This window comes from Pipistrellus hanaki (genome assembly GCF_964339955.1).
Source record: "Pipistrellus hanaki genome assembly, chromosome: 11".
Lineage (NCBI taxonomy): Eukaryota > Metazoa > Chordata > Mammalia > Chiroptera > Vespertilionidae > Pipistrellus > Pipistrellus hanaki.
Window position 1 is genome coordinate 34172339 of NC_140513.1, and position 21083 is coordinate 34193421.

The following is a 21083-nucleotide window of genomic DNA, read 5'->3' on the forward strand; positions in this document are numbered from 1 at the left end:
AAAAAAAAAAATCTATTCAGAGTACCTTTGCTTCAATTCGCAATCTTCGTCCATGAACAATGAATGGCTCTTTGGTAAACTCATCAAAACTGTACTGCCACTCACATGTAAGCTGTCCAAATGTTCCTTTTGTTACAAACAATACCCCACTGCAAAAAAAAAAAAAAATCAAAAAAAAATATCACTTTGAAAATCGTCACACTTATATCCAAAATATAATAATATCAGGATACACATTCTTTTCAAGTGCACACAGAACATTCACTGAGACTATATTCTGGGTCATAAAAAATCTTAATGAATTTAAAATAACTAATCTTATGAAGTTTGTTCTCAGATCATGATGAAATTAGAAACCAATTAACAGAAAAATAAGAATATTTCTAAATGTTTGAAATTAGCATACTTCTATATAATCCATGGGTCAAAGAATCTCAAATGAAATTTTAAAATATTTTTAACTCAATGAGAATGAAAATAGATCATAACCAAATTTATGAGCTGCAGCTTAAGCAATATTAGTGGGAAATTTATAGCATAACATAATTATATTAGAAAAAATAAAATAGATATAAAGTCAAATATATAAGGTACTTTATAAGAAAAAAAATTTTATGCAGAACCTATTATCAACCAATATTTGAGGGAACTTTCATGTCATTAATACTTTAGAATAAACACTTTTATTACTCAGGCTCCATGTAATATGTTTACCAACCTACAAAAGAAAGAGGCTTTTAAAATTATTCTTGTTTTCCCTTATTTGGAGGGAAAAATAAAGCAATGAAAATGCATTCTATAATAACTCTATTTAATCCTCCCTTCAAAGGCTTTTCTTCCCTAATTCCCCCTTCTGGTTGAGACATCAATTACAGGTATAATCAGAGCTTTCTTTAAATAACATATACATTAAAGAATTGAGTTAAAGAAATTTACCTTTTAGTTATCATTAACATATCTGTTTTATTGATCATGACATGGGTAAAATATTTGTATTTTGCAAATCTTCCATTTTCCATGACCTAGAAAAGTAAGAGAAAAATCAATAATTATTCCTATTGCAATGTAATAAATCCCTTATGATCTTCTAAAACTATTTCTTAATGGGGTCAAGTAAATAGCAAATTTATACAATGAATATATCATCAGAAAACTGAATACTCACAAAATAATTGCTCCTACTTGTTTAAAAACACCCATGTGCAATGCTTTATTCAAGATTACTCAATTGTAGCTATACCAAACTTTAATGCTGAATTTTTAAAAGAAGTCTTAATACCTTACAAATTCACCGAGATAGTAAGTTTACTATTAAACTATCACATTCATTTTATCTTGAAAACTATATTTGATCACATCTATTACAAAAACATGTAAACACACATATTTAAATATATGTATCACATAAATTACTATTAACTATCATCTTGCCTCTTCCCTGGAATTTTCCTACCTGCCACACACACACACACACACACACACACACACACACACACATATATATATATATATATATATATATATATATATATATATATGCTTTTCTTTCTCAATCTCACTACTCATCTCTCTATATAAAAGGCTAATATGCTAAGTGTCCCTGTGACAGTTCAACTGGTCACTATGATGTGCACTGACCACCAGAGGGCAGATGCTCAAAGCAGGAGCTGCTGGCCAGTTAAAAAGAAACAACACTGTGGAACTGGTGCTCTCAAAGAAACACTGGGCTTCCCCTGAGTGGGACACAGGCCCCAACACTACCCAGAGCGACAGCCCACCAAATTGCAACCAATGCGATGGCAAAAAATGTGGCCCACAGCCCAGCCCAGCCCAGCGCCAGGTAATGATGTCACATAGCAACACCCAGCTTCCTCTCCCTAATGAGTAGCCTCCTTGGAGTTTCTTCAGCCCAGGAACATGACTTGCTTTATAGCCAAGTGCAAACATTTTAAACTTTAACCAAATGTTTGTGAAGCATTTTCATGTGCCTCATCTCATTTGATCCTCACAGAAGTCCTGGAGTAGGTAGATAAGAGACTAGATAGAATCCTATTTTCTTTTCATTAGCCAGAAAATGGAGATTTAGGAAGTTTAGAAACTTGACCCAACTGAAAAGTAAGAAATGGTGGATTTTGAAAATGACTTAGGTTTTCTCACTGCACAGAATATAGTCAAACATTGCTGCAATTAAATATTTTACCCTTCTCCCTGTGTGATCTATAATAATACTGCTGTATTGCTGACAATTACCTGAAAGAGAAGTTGGGGTGCTTCACTGGGCTGGAAAAAAGTTTAGCTAAATCAGAAAGCAGGTCTAATTAAACAAGCTTATTCTATATCTATAAAAGACTAAGTTGACTTGCTCATGAGCAATACATAGAAAGCTCTTGCTGGCAGCAATCGCATGTGTGTGTTTCAATCTGTCATTGTCGAACATGAATTTGATTGACACTTCCATTATAGAGAAAGGCGAATAGCAACATTAAAGTATTTCTTCTAAATAATTTTCTTTTGGTGTGCACAAGGTCCACTAGTTAAAAAATAAGGAGCAGAGTATTTCTGGACAAACAGGGAACTCCAGGACTTAATTAACCTATGTACTAGCCTTTAAGTTTATTTTCAAGACTGATGAAACACTATCCATGACATTGTCAACAATCCTGTTAGAAAATTATGTTCCATGAGGCTATATATTTAGAAAACTAAAAGTATTTAGCCTAGAAGAAGGTAATGAGTGACTTCTTAATAATTTTGGTTGAGAAGCCTGATAGAATAGTTTTAATTTCTATTGGAGACAGAAGTAAAAACGAAGACAAAAACAAACAAACAAAAAACCCCAAACAACAACAATAATAAAAAACAATAATTAAAACATCAGGGTGAGGCATACAAATGAATTAAATGAGAAAATTTTCTAATTTTAAATTTTATAATATTGAGGAAAGAGCATCTTTACTATTTCTTGTGGTAGGCAGGACACATAAACACAAATTTCTTGCATTACAAATAAAAGAGGGACATAACCACAGATTCAGAATAAGAATTATTAGATCACAAATTATATAATTGAATTTGAAAACAGGTTGGTGTTGGTAGAAGTTATAAAATGACCAATAGGACTTTATAAAATTCTATATACACAAATATAGGAATTTATGAAATCAAAACAGCATTTTAAGGTCCTGGGCAAAAACATGTATCATCAAATAAATGGTGTTTCAGGGTTAGGAATCCCTACGTCTCTCCATATACCAAATTAATTTCACATGGATCATTTATTTCAGCATATAAAGCAGTGTTTCCCAACCTTCTCTCATGATGAGAATCACCTGGTGGAGTTGTTAAAACACAGATTCCTGAATCCCAACTAAGAAGTGCTAAACTAGAATTTTTGGGAACATATAGGTAAAATTGCATACCTAACTTAGTGCTCTGTATATAAAATCTGTCTTAGAGCACTAGTTAAGTATACAATTTTACCTATATGTTCCCAAAAATTCTAGTTTAGCACTTCTTAGTTGGGATTCAGGAATCTGTGTTTTAACAACTCCACCAGGTGATTCTCATCATGAGAGAAGTTTGGGAAACACTGATATAAAGCAACCATATAGAAGTACTAAATAATAATATTTTAATAATCTTAAAGTGGGAACGGCTTAAATATAAAATACAAAGTCCCTAAAATTTAATGCAAAAGAATTCCCGAGTTCATGAAAATTAAGTACTTCTAAATGGCAAAACAATAAGTAAATAAACAGAAATAAAATAACACAAAACCCAAAAAACGTTTGAAAAACATTTGTCAATACAGAATTATAGAGTCAATTACATAATAACAAAGAGAATTCTAGGAATATGAATAAATCAATGAAAAAATGAGTAAACTAATAGGAAAATGTATAAAGTCTATTAACAGGTAGGTCAATACAAAAAAAAATGTGACCAATAAACATATGAAAAAATCTTCAACTAATTTCAAAATAAAAAAATGCTAATCAATTAAATGCATTATTTGAGTTTCATTTTATGTAAAATTATCCCAAGATATACATACATAAATCTTCATGGCAAAATTGTGTTAAAAGCAAAAACCATAAATATCAATAAGGGACTATTTAGCTTTAACTGGTTTGGCTCAGTGGATGGAGTATTGGCCTGCACACTCAAGGGTCCCAGGTTTGATTCCGGTGAAGGGCATGTACCTTGGTTGCGGGCATATCAATGTTTCTAACTCTCTATCCCTCTCCCTTCCTCTCTGTAAAAAAAAAAAAAAAAAAATCAATAAAATATGTTAAAAACAAAAAACAAACAAAAAACACAACAGTCAACATTTGCATTTGAGTTCCCTTTTAGACAACCTTCACATTATTTAAAAAAATAAAATCAAGGACTATTTAAGTAAATTATAGTATAGCCATGTGATGGGATACTATGCAGTAAGGAGCAAGAAAAAGGTAGATGTGTGTACAGATAAAGAAAAATATGCCATTTTGTGGAAATACTGAGAATGAATGGGGGGCGAAGAGAAACAGAAACAAATACAGGTATATTTATTTATATGCGCACAGAAAATTTCTGGAGGGTTGGTAGTAACACATCAATCTGCTCATTGCACTTATCTCTGAGCTTCCAAAGAATAATAGTGGAGGTGGAAATGAAGCTTTATTTTTTACTTTATATCCTTTTGTTTCAGTTTAGAGGTAGTTGAAAAGAAATTAGCTTAGAAGTACTTACTTTCTTTTGTCTTATATAGCCAAGTTTTAAAAGAATACAAATGTTGATCTCAATATCAACTGCTACTAGGAGTCAAGAGTCTATATATCCCTATTTTAATAAAAATGTTATTTCATGAACAAATTTTAAAAATTAGCTAAGTTGCTAAATCTTCTTGCTATAATAATTATATCTATATAGCAATTCAATAAAAAGATTTCAAACTTTTAAAAAAAGAATCTGTATACCTCATTAAAAGATCTAAACCTTTAAATCAATTAAAAGCTATGGTTCAACTCTGACCTCAGTACCTAGCTTCTAATTTTTTTTTAATTCTTTATTGTTTAAAGTATTACAAGAGTCTCCTTTTTCCTCCATTGACCTCTCCCTGGCCACTCCCACTCACCAGCACATGATCGTACCCCGCTACTGTCTGTGTTCATTGGTTATGCTCATAGGCATGCATCCAAGTCCTTTGGTTGATCTATTTCAACACTAGACACTTGATGCACAAAATTCATGCACTTGGCGGGTCCATCAGCCCTGCCTGCACCCTCTCACAGCCCAGGAGCCCTTAGGAGATGTCCGACTGATAGCTTAGGCTCACTCCCTGCCTAAGCTGGTAGTTGGACATCCTTAGCGCTGTTATGGATGTCCCAATACCACCACTGTGCTCGCTAGTCATGAGCTGGGCTCAGGACTTCTGGCTGAGCCGGGCTCCCCCTGTGGGAGTGCACTGACCACCAGGAGCAGCTCTTGCATTGAGCGTCTGCTCCCTGGTGGTCAGTGCGTGACACAGCGACCAGTCAGTCTGCCATTCGGTCAACTTGCATATTAGCCTCTTATATAGGACTGTGTTAAGTTTCGGCACTGCAGTTGAGCCTGACTCACATCACTTTCCACTTTTTAGACCCAATGTAAATAAACTCTAACCTGAGCATATATGCAATTAAACCAATTTCAATAGTCACAATAGCATCTAGTATAAATAAAAATTATAAAGTCCAAAAAAGTCATTCATGCAATGTTTTTCTGGAGTTCATAAAAAAAATTGAGCTACTACACTTGAAAGACAGATTGACATTAAAATCTAGTCTATTCTGAAACATAAAATGAACTGTATTCTTTGTTATTAAAATGGATATATAGGTGTTCAAAAAATGTATAGACACTGTAATAGCTGGTAGTTCAATTTTGAAAATGAAATGTATTTTAATAAACACTGCTGTTATTCAAAGTATGTGTATACATTTTTTGGGACACCCTATATTTGAATAAATGTCATAGGTAACTCTTTATATAGCAAAATTTTGCTGGTAAGTGTCCATTACAAATATGTGAATATGAAATAAGAACAGCACTATGAGCAGAAGATAGAACTTCAGAACTAAATCCCATAGAAAGATGAGAGAGTATGGCCCCTTTTGCTGTAGAGTCTACAAATATCATCCTTTGGTAACAATTTCCTGACTTTGTAAATTCCTTGCATATGAGGCTTTATAATTTTCAGAATATCATTATATACTACTTTATGGCGGAAAAACAGCAGAATTTTAGACCTGAAGGAATATTATAGTACATCCAAACCAATCTTTTACTTTTAGAAATCAAGGATCAGATGAGTGTCTTATCCATCTAATCTTTACAACAATCTTGTGTAGTTTGTAGAGAGTTAAGTGACCTGATTAGGGTCATAATGTCAGTTGCAAAAGTGGGCTCAGAGAAGTGGTTCCTTTATTTCTAATTCCAGTGTTTTCACTGTATCATGATGTCTTCTCTTATGCTGTCAGTCATGTTTTCCCATGCTACCTCAAAAATACCTTCAATATTTCTGGGTACAGAGTGTTGCAGAAGCAGACTGCTAAAGCCACTTAGGCTGCCTGTTTTTTGTTTGTTTTAGGTTAACAGGGTCCAAACAGCTTAGTGTTAATATACTACCTTTCTCTGTCCCAAACAGATGTTATGTAAGAATTTTACTACTAAAATAATTTGTGATACCCTTTAAAACAAATGAACTAGCAAAACTCGGGCTAGAAATCACTATGTAGAGCCTTTGCATAAAAACCAAGATTTGGCTGAACTACCAAATGATTTGGCTGAAGTATCAAGTACTAGCCAGTACTTTAGATATGTTAGCCTCATTTAACATGCTATAATGTTAAAGGAAAAACATTTTTTTTCCTAATTCATAAAAATACATATAAATTACCTATCATTGTTTAAGAATCTTCTTAAATAAACAGAGAAACACAAAGGTAACTGCATTCATTACATATAACTGACAGAATCTGTAGATAACAATTCAAATGTCTGGTTACTGCTCAAAGAATCCCTTGTTTTGCATTAGAAAATATGTGTATGTAAACCTTAGGTTTATTAGATATAAATAATAATACATCCAAACCAAATTGATCACAAACTTAGAAATGCACACCAAGTAGGAACTTGAAAGATGGTAGTGTCAGGTTTATCCTCTGCTAATATATGTACTTCCTATCAGGTATACCCCAATATTTGAGAAAGAGAACACAAGCTAGAAAGTAACTCTCAAATCACACAAACACTATGAAGTAGCAGAGTGATACAACAAAAATATTTCTGGAAAACACAAAGTACAATATGAATAGATAGGTATTAGGAACAAACCACTAACATGAAAGGTTTAAAATTCCAAACAATATCAAGTTGTCCCTCAGTAACCACAAAGATTGGTTCTAGGATAAGGTGATCAGATTTTAACATTGGTAAAGCAGGACACCATTGACCGGAAGGGGCGGGGGGCGCGAGCAGGCTCTTGATTAAAAATTTGGCACTAGACTTTTTGCCGCCACTATAAAATATAAATAATACGAGTACTGTCTGCTAAATTCAAGAAAATTTATGTATTTATGAAATAACTTACCTAAAGTATCTGAATAGCTGATTTGTAATGACATCACTTGTTTAACTAGCTTACTAGCACACAGTACGATGTGTATCATCTGAGAGACAGTTACAAAATGTTTTCGTCGTTGCCAATCCCAAAAAAATGTCATTTTTTATTAAGTCCAAACAATGGTGGTCGAATTCTAACAACTGATCAATGCGAACTTTGATAAGCAGTTCTCAATAATCAGTTCTTAACAATTATTTGTTATTATTAAAGTTTAACATTATAAAATTAACAAAAATAATATAAAACTCATATCCTGGCTAAATAGCCACATGACTGTCAAAAACCGAATATTCCCTTCCTGTTCTCCCGCCGTTCCCTAACTTGTGCATTCTTTCCAAAAATCAGGACTTTTTAAAAACGCCGCAGGACGCGGGCTTGGTGGAACCACCAGATATGAAGGTGCTAATATTCAGGAGATTATGGGTAAAGAGAAAAGGTTAGGGATAGATTATACCAAAATATTAAACTTACTTTTAAAAAAACAACAGAGTTCAGGCAGGTAATTATAAATTAAAATAGTAAATGCTACAATGTCTTAATGTTTGAGAAGTAGACAACTTGTTCAAGACAATCTTTAGAGAAAAATATAATCAATAAGTATAACTTTCTTAGAGTTATGTGATTAAAGGTTATCGATAAAAATGGCTTACTAACTCACTTCAAATGTGAAAGACTTTGAGGACCATGGCCAGGAAAATAGGCATTCTACCAAGCTCCATGATCAACTAGTAGAAATCTATTGCCTCAAAGCTCAATGATTTCAATATTTATAATAGAATAAATGTAAACAAGAGTGAAAAGTGATACTTAGCTTATTCCATGAAACAAGTTGGTTAAAAACAACAACAAACAAATCTCATTGATTCTCATCAAATCTGAAGAGGAATTACTCCCCCATACCTTTGTCTCTTCCCATGCTAATGAGCTATTTCATTTGGCAACCAAACTATAATCTGTATGGATACTTAGGGCAGAAAAGCTGAGCACAATTATGTGACATAAAATAAATGATTCCTTAACAAATGTGAACTGTCATCAACTAGTCAACTAAGACAGCCTGGAGAAAGGGGAGAATTATGTTCATGACATAATTACATGCACTGACAATAATAAACCATTAATTAACCTACCTAATACATTCTAGAAAAAGGGCCAAGAGGTGAGTTAGAAATAATAATGTAAGTGAATAGTTACAAGAGTCTCTCTAATGAACCTCTATGAGCATCATTTATGACACATGATACTAAATATACTTGAAAACAATATTTCTTTTAAAATACTATATAACTCAGAAAAGTACAAGTAACTGAGTTTTTAAAATTTTATTATTATTGTTCATCAATTAGTGTGTGAAGTTGTCCTGGTATTTTAACTAAAGTATTCTGTTAACCTTTAAAGGAAAAAGAAGGATAATATTTACATTACTTTTATCTTGATGAAGAGGAGACAAATGAGGAATATAGAATTATACAATGATGACTAAGAATTAGCATCAACTGGGATTCATTGGGAATAACAAAAATAAAGAAGTTCTTATTAGACATTGTATTAATAATTATATAGATTACTTCATTTGTTTTAATTTCAGCACCACCACCAACATACTCTTATCTTGGTGTTATGTATCTCAACATCAAGAAACTGTAATTAACTCTATTTTACCATCTGGAAACAGGTCAGACAAGCATAATAAAACATTAAGCTAATAAAAGAAAAGATTGAAATTGAACTCAAATTTACTTGGTTCCAGAATCTAGGCCCTGAGCCATAGGCTATTGCTGCAACTTAGAAAATTTTACTGTCAAGATGAGCACAGAAGAAATTAATATATTCCAGTAAATGCAGTGGGATTACATTTTTACAACTCATTGGAATATGGGTTCAAATATCCCATGAGCTGTATCTTATCTCTTGCAATGCTTCATTTTCATTTAATATGTAGAAATCCCTATTTCTCTTTTGAAGATTGGGCATATCTTATGTGTCTTTTGATTCTTACAGTTCCTCAAAGCCTTACATGTAGTAACTAATCAACAAATGGAAATGAGACTGTGAAGATCCAACATTACAGGGTTGGACCCTTAAAATGGCATGTGTTATATTCCCAGTCACCAGAATTATACAGCTCATGATTATAATCTCATGAGACAAGCAGAAATCTTGACTACTCTCTTTAGGACTGTAATCTTAAGATCTAGAAAAGTGGCTAATACATCACTAATAGGAGCTTAACAAATACTTGTTTCTAAAAAATACACAGCATAAAATTTTGTCTTATACTCATATAATCTGTTCTACCAAATCATCCAGTGAAAATGCAATTATACATATATAATTATAAATTTACTCTATTGGCAATTTTAAAATTTCAAGTAGCCTGGCAATTTACTTCAGAAAGATTAACTTTACATGAAATATCCACTCACTTATTCTTGTATTCCAATGCTGCAGATTCATGAGATCTCTATTAAAATACCTACCTAGACCCGAAGTACCACAAAATATCTAAATGTACCTAAATTTCTCCACATTGGTTCTTATATGTGTCTTTAAGTGTTAATTTTCACTGAAAAATTGGTGTCAAAAGTTCATTAGCGTCATCATCAATAGTAACCAGGACTGTGATTTCATTTAGATTTAAAACTAAAGAATCTTAACTGACAAAGCATACAGGGTGCTTCCTTTCATAGGTAACATTAAATTTTGTTTTTAGATGAAAGAGGATTCTAATTTTGTATGAAAATAAAATGTTTTAAGTTGACATAAGAAAACCTTTTATTATAAGATTTGAGGCCCAGTGCACAAATTCATGCACGGGACAGAGAGGGGTGGACTGTGGGTGGTTGGTTGGTTGCGGAAGATTGGCTGTGGGAGTGCACTGACCACCAGGGGGCAGCTCCTATGTTGAGTATCTGCCCCCTGGTGGTGAGTGCATGTCATAGTGACTGGTCTACTGGTTCCGGTTTTAAAAGTCATTTGGCCAATAAGCAGATATTTGGCCAATAAAAAAATAGCCTTTTCATACTTTCACTATAATAGTATTATTAGAAAAAATCTGAATTAGTTTTACTTAATCTCAATTTATACTAAGAATCTCTGTGCTGTCTAAAGAAACCAGGGAAAGTTATAAGATAGAAAGTTCAACACATTAGTAGTGAAGTCATGTGTTGAGTCTCAGGTTACAATTTAGCACCTTTGGTTAAATAAAGGTTAAAACTAATACTAATTCAATACTAATACCTACTGCAGAGTTCAAGCTCTACTTGCACATCCTCAATATGAAGAAAGACTCAAGTTGAATCTACTTGAACTTAATATTTCAAAATTTCTTTTAAAGTTAAACGTGTTAATTTTTTATCTCAATAGTATTTAACCTTAATATATTTAAGAAATGCAATGATCATAAACTTTTGAAAAAGAACTAGGAATCAAATGAGTCTCATTCAAGTTACTGAATTAAAAAAGAGAATTAAAAAAATAATTTTACACTTGAGACAAAGAAAAACTGGAACCTCCCTTAAGTGGAACCATTGCTTCTAGAAAAATACATGATTTCAAAGTCTTTTAAAAAAATATGTTTTAGAAAAAGTATACATATATGTTTTTATCAATTTGAAAAAGGAAAGGAGGAGAGATAGAAACATCAATGATGAAAATCATTCATCAGCTGCTTCCTATACGTCCTCTAGAGGGGATTAAGCCCACAAGCCAGACATGTACTCTGACCAGGAATCAAATTGTGACCTCTTGATTCATGGATCAACCCTTAACCACTGAGCAATACTAGCCAAACCATCATTTCAAAGTCTTATTCAAAAAGTATTTTAATATAATACTGGAAAGTTCAGTGGTCAAAATAAAGTTCATGGGACTTACTACTAAATATTCAAAATAATGGGCCTCCAAAAATGATGTGTCAAAGACTCTCCAAGAGATTTCTGCCAAATGAATAAGTGAGGTAACAGAATTGTACCCAAGTTGGATAAGGAATCTCTATTCCCCCATGTGATCTGTTTTATTGGAGATGCTAAAACTTTAACATGCCTGGACAACAGAATTTGGCTCTCTTCAGTTTTCTCATCCCATTCAGAAGTATACTTCTGCAGAGGAAGAGTTCCAAAATGAAGAATGAAGTCCAATATGTCTTTGTGTCTCCTAGTTCTTGTGCACTTACTCAAAATCTCAGATGAAGCCAGGAAGACACTCTGGTGATCTGACTGCCTATGGTAAGCCCTTTTCCCAGATCAGTTGTAATTCTCCTCCAGAAGTAAAAAGGGAAAGACCTCGTTGGCTGAAGGTAGTTATCGTCCAACTGCTACTAAGGCAGTGTTTGAAGCTAATTATAAACATCTGTCATTTCTGAAAGAAAAGAAATATACAACAAACAAAAACAGCCTCCCTTCTGTAACAACTTACATCATAGCAACTGATATATTTTTCAGAGATGTCAGAGATTCAAAGACAACATAGATCAAATTTTTAAATATCTAAAATGGTTAAGAATATACTATTCCCACAGGACAACCCAGTTGTCAATACTCATCCACAATGAAGGAAGAACACAAGGGTCGTGTGTGTGTGTGTGTGTGTGTGTGTGTGTGTGTGTGTGGGTGCGCGCGCGCGCGCGCACACACATACACACACGCTTATGGACTAGAATTTTTTTTAAAGGTATAAAAATATTTCTGGCTATTTATGTATTCTGAAAATAAAAACCAGGTTTTCCATATTAGAGATAACTCTATAAATGGGTCACTTTAAAAATCTGTACAAATTAATAATTGTTTAAAAATTTACAATAAAATATATATATGATAGACATTTATTTATTTCGATCAGAATCACATGAATAAACAACTTTAAAATGAAATAAGCTACCAATGGTGGGGAGACTGGATAACATTTTTAACAATGTAGAAAATAATTTAATATTTTAAAATTTTGATATCTCCTGTAAAATACTAGAATTGTATATTGTGAATAGTATTAGCTGATTATTAAGATGAATTTAACTTTATCATGAATTATGGGTCTCTAAATTTTTAACTTAATAGAAACCCCAAGATTTATTGAATATATTCAGAAAATCTTTGTAGACATGTAGTTAGCAGATTATTTATAAACTAGAGGCCCAATGCATGAAATTTGTGCAAGGGGCTCGGCCCTCGCAGCTGTGGCATCATCTGAAGGTCATCCAGAAGGATGTCCAGAAAGTCATTGGGCTGTGCTGTCTAATTAGCATATTATGCTTTTATCATTATAGATAATTTATGGTAGAAAAACAGCATGCCTAATTAAGAAGGGCATACTAAGCTAAATCTGTTTTTAAGCACAAATAATGATTAAAATATTTTGAATGCTCAAATATTTAAGCAGCTCTAAGGTACAAAGGAATGACATAATGCAATTTAGTAGCTATATGTTACCATTTACTGCTTAGAATATGTATATGCAATGAAAAAGATTACATTAAAAACTAATTTTGCAACATAATTAAATATTTATTTTAAACCTGATATTTGGAAGAACACAGCTACAATATATATGGGTTGATATGAAATAACTGGAAATAAATTTACAGTGATTGAGAAATAATTATGGACATGAAAATGGTCTATCATATTAAAACAAACCACGAACAATTACATCTGACAATCATGAGGTATTCTAATTACCTCCCTAACACAGAAATATTTGAAATCATGTGTTTTACTTTTATTACTCAAGACTTTCTATAATGTTTCATATAGCACTGCTTGTACTTACTGTGCTTCATGAACTCAAACATTTGTCTGTTGAAATTAAAGATTAATGATCTAAATATTTTTTAAAGTATGTTTTTATTGAATTCAGAGAGAGGAAGGGAGAGAGATAGAAACATTAATGATGAGAGGGAAACATTGATTGGCTGCCTCCTGTACACTCCTTACTGGGGATTGAGCCTGCAACCCAGGCATATATCCTTACTGGGATTTGAACCAAGATCTCCTGGAGCATGGGTCGATACTCAACCACTGAGACATCCTGGCTGGACTGACCTAATATTTTTATTTTTTTATTATTTTTAAAAAAATATATTTTATTGATTTTTCACAGAGAGGAAGAGAGAGGGATAGAGAGTTAGAAACATCAATGAGAGAGAAACATCGATCAGCTGCCTCTTGCACACCCCCTACTGGGGATGTGCCCACAACCAAGGTACATGCCCCTGATCGGAATAGAACCCAGGACCCTTCAGTCCGCAGGCCGTCGCTCTATCCACTGAGCCAAAGCAGTCTAAGCTGACCTAATATTTTTAATGATCTCCATGTATCCCAAAGGTACAGGGAAATAATAATAGATAAAACTGACATTCTTTTATATATGTATTCCTATGTTTGATGCAGTTTTATTTACAATAGTTAAGATATGGAAGCAACCCAAATTCATCAATAGACGAATGGATAAAAAAGTTGTGTACATATATACAATGAACTATTTCTCAGCTATAAAAAGAATGAAATCTTACCATTTGCAACAGTGTGGATGAGCCTAGAGAGTATTATGCTAAGTAAAACAAGACAGCCAGAGAAAGACAAATACCATGAATCCACTTATATGTGGAATCTAAAGAACAAAATAAACAAAATAGAAACAGACTCATAAAGAAAACAGAACGGTGGTTGCCAGAGGGGATGGTAGTTGGGGGCTGGGTGAAAAAGGTGAAGGGACGAGTACAAAATGCAGTTACAAAAGTCATAAGGATGTAAAGTACAGCATAGAGAACATAATCAATAATCCTATCTAATAAGAGAGTAATATGAAAATTAACCATCACTCCATCACAAAGATGGTGGTGCCCATAGCCACAAGATGGCGGCGCCCAGTTCTCTCATCCCCACCAGAGTCCTCTAGTCCCAGTGGGGTGGCTGCTGAGAGCAGGCAGTAAGAGTGTACGGTGCCCAGCCTCGGAGGGGGCCTCTGGGCTGTGGAGAGCCTCTGGGCAGCAGGTTCAGAGCAGCCAGGCCCTGTAGAGAGCTACTGGTGCCCAAATTTGTGCACAGGGTTACTAGTATTGTAATAGCTGTGTATGATGCTAGGTTGGTACTGGAAATATTGAGGGGAATACTTTGTAAAATATATGATTATCTAACCACTATACTATACATCTGAAACTAATACAAAATAATATTAAATGTAAACTATAATAAAAAAATAAGACATTCTTTTTATATTCCCATCGAAAGTATTTTGTGATCTAAATGAATTCTCTGTGTATCTTATTTAGACCCCATAGTATCTTTAATATTTTGGGCCTATAAATTATAAAGTTGAAAATAAATATATAAAATAAAAAACAAAGGCCTGAAGGAGCAGTCATAAAAGGTACTCAAATAACATTTGAGATGGTTGTTTCTAGTCATCCTCCCATCAATACAGAAAAGAATAATGTAAAATTTCACCACAGGGTTTCTATCTGACAAACCAGTATAGTAGCTACTATTGCAGTCATCCATCTTAAGTGTACATGACCTTTGGATATAAATACAATAACAAATACATCATGTTGAACATTGACATCCTAGTGACTATTTTATTGGACACTATTTTCACATTCAATTATTAAAAAAAAAAAAGGCAAGAAGATTACTTTGATGAAAACAATAATTAAATTCTTTGTTATTCACATATTTCTTAGTCCTAGTAAACATGATCTTGGTATCTATTTAATTTGAATGAAAGCTAGGCAGGTAGTAATTTCAAAAGAGCTCCTTTTCTTTAAGCTCAATGTTGGAAATTTTAAATTTTTATAAAAACTTTCTAAGAAATAGAAAACAGTGATTTACAGAAAATCCTGATAAACTTAAGAGTTAGAAGATACTCAGGCATCATTGGCTGAATCAAGCCCAAAGTTGAATAATTACGGTAAGAATTTACTGCAATTTAATGCAAGTCCTTTATGAACAAAGTGCTTAGCATGAATCAAAGTAAATGTTCCTTTGTTGAACCAAAAGCACTGTAGTCATTACGGATTAAACATTCTACTAATAATAGTCATTCACTTCTTAGAGGATTTAAAAAATAATAATACATTTTATATACTAGGGAAACAGGACAAGACACTTTCACTAAGTTGAAATTACCAAAAAAATAAAAAATAAAAAAATAAGAAGAAAAAAAGAAAAAGAAAACCAACCATCCCTCAATACACAAAACATAAAACATTTGCTCACAGGGACATAGATAACATTTTCCCAATATTATCAAGAAAAAATTATGCTTACTATAAAAATACTTCTATGTCCTGAATTAATTTGTATCATTTTATAATAGGGGTATAACATATAAATATGTAAGTTAATAAGTAGATATAATGACCATAAAACCAACTGCTATGTTCATTGTTTTACTATATATTATATATATAAATGAAATAAAAAGTAAACCAAAGAAAACTTTTTTCATTCTCCAACTATAAATTATCACTTTCGTGATAAATCATAAATGTTCCTTATAATAGCAGTCCAAACTATATGGATTTTGGAATAGAATAACAAATTCATATTGCTTCAAGTTATATGTTTATTATTATTTTAAAATTCTGACAAAAATACTTTTAAAATGCTAAGTAAATATAAATTTTGACTAGCTATTAGGTTTTTCTTTCTTCCTTTTTCTTTCTTCCTTTTCTTTCTTCCTTTTTTCACAATGGCATTACACAACAACCCAAAACATATACAAAGAACAGTAAAAACAGCATTTTGCTAACAGAAATTTAAAGTAAGATAAAACTAGTTAACATTAACAAAAATTTTGAGTCTAACTAAATCTTAAAGACAAACTGTATTACAAAACTACAAAATATATACAAACAAAATATATAGTATGCCCTACTTTGGATGTATAATACATTTTTCTGTGCTTAAATAACGAGATTACTTTGCTTTTTGAAACTGGGTAGAGAAAAATGTTTTGAAAAGAAAAAAATATTTTAACTTGCTAAAAATGTGTATATGGGTATTATGACAGTAGTCATACAAAACATGCTAATGAAAGTTTGAAATAAAATTAACATATTAATTTTAACATTTGAGATCTAATTTACATCATCATCATCATCATCATCATCATCTCTACTGCTACTGTGAGTCATAATCCATTCCCTGTAGACCTGATTTTTCTGTAAGCATGGTAAAGGAAAAAAGAAGCACAATGGTTAGTTAAGTATGACAAATTCCTTGGAAGACATGCAAACTTATGAAATGTTCAAGGAATCAAAATAATTTTGAAGCAGACACCAGCTCTGAGTAGGACAGTAACTATGGATATAATATTCCACATAGACGAAGACTAAACTCTACTGGTTGCTACATTTAAAATTGTTTGGTGATATCAATAAGGTAGTCTGGGGATACATTGAAGTTTTTCTATTTCTCTAGTAGGCAACTTCAACTTACTATTAGGAAGCACTATAATAATGTACTACTTTCCAGATAGGTACATAACAAAAGGGGGGTTTTTAGATATTTAATTATTAAACAGGGGCATATAGAATTTGTGAACACAGAGCACTATTTTTAGAAAATTAGAAAATAAAAGGAGAAATATTTGATAGTATTAAAATTTTTCTAAATGCACCACTGTTAAATAGATTAGATCTAAGCTGAGGAGATTTTAAATCCTGTTTCTATGACATCCAATTCTTTACCACAGTATTTATATATTTTAAAGTGTTAATGAATCATACAGTAGAGTTTTGATTCAAAGAAGCACTATTACCACCAAAGCAATAACCCAGTTCTTACACTTATTAAGAGAATAATGCTAACTGCAAACATCCTAAGGCATCTTGTGAATTCCTAAAGGTATTCCAGCTATATTGTGTTTACTGCTCTTGTTGAAAAACAAGTAATGGCTGGCAAGGATTGTGAGCTTTTAGACCTTTAAATAGCTCTTTTGGCAAATAATGGCAAGACTGGCCTACTAAAAATAATATATATATATAGTTAAAAATATAGTCAAAGTAACAACCTTGAATCCCAAGGTTTAAAGCTTTATAAAACCAGGAAGGTGTAGAATAAATTTACTTGTCAGTGAAATCAACTTATCAATCACAAGAAATGTTTGGTATCTCATGGCTTTCTTATGTATTATAATCTATTTTTCTAATAATGACAATGCATTTCTAAACTCTCATCATTCATCTTTATTTCCTAATAAGTTTATTAAAATAGTGTCTCAAATATTTTTAGTTTTTTAAAGATGATTTGATAATTAATCCGTCTACTAAAATGTTAGTAACCTGTTATTGTGTTCTAAAAAGAGAAGGCAGATAATAAGTAGAAATATATGCTTCAAATGTATGAACCAGAGGTTAGTTCTGTAACATTTCCATCTTGCTGGATTTCCATCCAACATTTCTTCTAAAGGCTAAACTGACACTGCAGAGACTGTACAAAATGCCCCTGAGAGCACAGTCTCTCATTTGATTGCCAGTTCCATCCCAATATGATATTATTTTGATGCTTTAAAAACATTTTAAACACAATGTAAAATCACTTCACTAAATATCACACATTAATTCAATGGTTATGTTTTAGTACATTAGATGAAAGCACATTTTATGCAAAAATTACATACTTTGCATGTAGTGAGCAAAATATTAAGGTTTTAAATCTTACCCTAATCACTTTAAACTTGACAGTATTTAAAATTTCAAGGCTTTATAAAGGAAGAATCATATTCCCATAGTTCATTATTACCTTGAATATTTGCAAGTCTATACAACATAATGACTCTTTGTTTTCAAAAGATAATTTATTTTAGTATTCCACATCTAACCCAAACTATTTTTAAATTGGTATAATTTTTAAGGTATATATTACCTACACTACAATCCAGATTTTTAAGAAGTACAACTTACTAGTAAGAAAATTATGTAACAGATAAAATATTCTACCTCCAAACTGTCTATTTTCCAAAAGCTATTTTTCTTTACTAAAAGATGTTGGCTTTTTTATGAACTACTTATCAAATTCCAAAATATTTTAAATGGATGACACAAGCAGAAAGCAAAAAGGGTGTTTTGGCCACTTGAGCATCTATAAAAGAAAAGCACAAGAACCTAAGAATTTGAATAGCAATGGTCCTGATTTTTTCCCTACCCATGCCTAACTGGACATGAGAATTATATCTGGTATAAAAGCACCTATTGGTTTGATAAAGAGAAGGAAGTACCCTAAACAGAAATGGTTCTATTGGCTAAAAAATACCACCAACTATGAAGGTATATACGCACAATAGTTTTCAACAAATCTAGCAAATCCAGCACAGAACTACAATATTCTATAAAAAAATCAGATTCACTAAAAATCCTATACAAAAGTTACCAATACAAAAGCCTTTCTTTGTTTTCAAAACACTGAAACAGCTGTACGTAGTTTGTAAATTTTAAGACTAAAATCTAGTCTTAGCTTTCAGTTGCAAAGTCATGCATTAACTGTTTTCACATCAAACTTTTTGATGCCTGTAAAAAAGAAAAAAAGATCTCATAGTAAATAAATGTACAATGAAACCTAGGTAAAATAAGGAGATTATAAATGGAATTAAGCAAAACATAGAAGCTCAAATAATCTAACATATGTTTGAAGCATTAAATATATAATAGTTACTTTTAATAAAGCTAAATTAATCTTAACTTATAAGATACTTCTTCACCCACCTGCAACATTTGATTTCCAGTACCATCCCTCAACCTGTAAGGTCTGATAACTCCATCTTCATTAAAGAACCGAGGGGGTCGCAAACTCTCCACTTCATCAGAAGTCTCTGTAGCCCTAGAGGAAAAAAATATAACTTGGTTTTAAAAATATTCAAAAGTTGTCCTTGGCTGGTGTGCTCAGTGGTTACAGCACCAAAACATTGTGGATTCGATTCCTAATCAAGGACACAGACATGGGCCTGGATCCCTGGCCTCAGCTAGGGCACTTGCAAGAGGCAATCAATGAATGTGTTTCTCTCACACTGGTGTTTCTCTTCCCTCCTCCCCCACTTCCCTTCAACTCTCTCTAAAAATAATGGGAAAATATCCTCAGGTGAGGATTAAAAAAAACCGTTTTTTCCCCAAAAATTCATCATCTTTAAAATGGAATTAAAAAGAATCTTCTTTTGGATAAAATAAGAGTATGATACTTCTCTTTTAAATTTTATCTTTATGACACTAATAATGCAAGTTCTCTAGAAAAATGTAGTACTATGAGTAAGTTTGGTTATAGCATCTTTTGAACTTCCTTTGTAGATCAGAGAATCAGCAAATATGAGTATTGCTGTTTCTTTTCCATTTAAAGACCTTTAAATTATTTTTTTTTTCCTGTGATACTACTTAGTTCTTCCAGTACAATGCTAAATATAAGAGAGGATTTCAGGCATCCTTTCTCATTCATAAAAGAATGAGGAAAGAATGTAAGAGTTCTCCATGAATTACAGATATTAGCAACATTTTGTTCTGTAAGAATTTTTTTTCCCTGATCATTGTTATGATCATATGGTTTATTTTCTTCAATATAAATGCTAAAAATCACATTAAATGGTTTTCTAAATAACTTCACATCCTTCACATATCTTCTTGGGCTTGATATGTATTATTTGAAACACATATATGTATTGCTAAATTTGCTATTGTAATATTTTATTTAACATTTTGACTATATAAACTTATATGAGAATGGTCCATAAATTGTTCATTCATTCAGCAAATATTCACACAATCAATAAAAATTAATTTATTATATAAACATACCTTACCACACAATGTGTCTACATGTATAGACACATATATATGGATAGTATCTAAAGTTAAAAGCAGAGATTGGCAGAATGGATAAAATATGATCCACACATTGGCAGATAAAAAATGATAAAAAATGGATAAAATGCGATCCACACACTGCTCATAAGAGAATTACTTTAAAGACACAAATAAATTAAAAGTAAAACGATGTAAAAAGATATGCTACATAAACAGTAACCAAAAGAGAACTGGAATGGTTATACTAAGATTTAGACACAAAGAAGGACGTTTTATGAAGAAAGGGTAAATACATAAAAAAGATTAAAAAAAGTTACTAACATATAAGTACTTAACAAAAGAGCCCCTAAATAAACAAAGCAAAAACTGACAGAACTGAAAAGAGAAAAAACAATTCACAATAACACTTATTTTAATATCAAATTTTCAATAGTGGATACCAAATAGAAGACCATCAAGGAAATAGAAGACTTGTACGAATTCTATAACCCACTTGGCCTAACAAACATTTGTAGAAATCTCAATCCAATAACAGCAAATTACATATTCTTTTTTTTTAATATATTTTATTGATTTTACACAGAGAGGAATTGAGAGGGATAGAGAGTTAGAAACGTCGATGAGAGAGAAACATTGACCAGCTGCCTC

At 32.1% G+C, this 21083-nt stretch overlaps 1 protein-coding gene and 1 long non-coding RNA gene across 7 annotated transcripts in view; one reads left to right on the top strand and one right to left on the bottom strand.

Moving 5' to 3' along the window:
- The window catches only part of LOC311630442, a 930538-nt gene that overhangs the window by 792912 nt on the left and 116543 nt on the right, over positions 1-21083 (top strand). The window lies entirely within an intron of this gene.
- Positions 1-21083, bottom strand: part of VPS13A (vacuolar protein sorting 13 homolog A) — a 185468-nt gene that overhangs the window by 24895 nt on the left and 139490 nt on the right. For 4 of the 6 annotated variants that reach the window (XM_084899409.1, XM_084899408.1, XM_084899406.1 and 1 more), the window contains exons 68-70: positions 19350-19464; positions 937-1022; positions 26-149 (exon numbers count right to left, since the gene is read on the bottom strand). In XM_084899409.1, the coding sequence (XP_084755535.1) occupies positions 26-149; positions 937-1022; positions 19350-19464 (325 nt within the window). Of the gene's footprint in view, positions 1-25; positions 150-936; positions 1023-11822; positions 19155-19349; positions 19465-21083 lie in introns of those variants that run through there. The other 2 variants (XM_084899410.1, XM_084899411.1) reach the window with 2 other exon arrangements.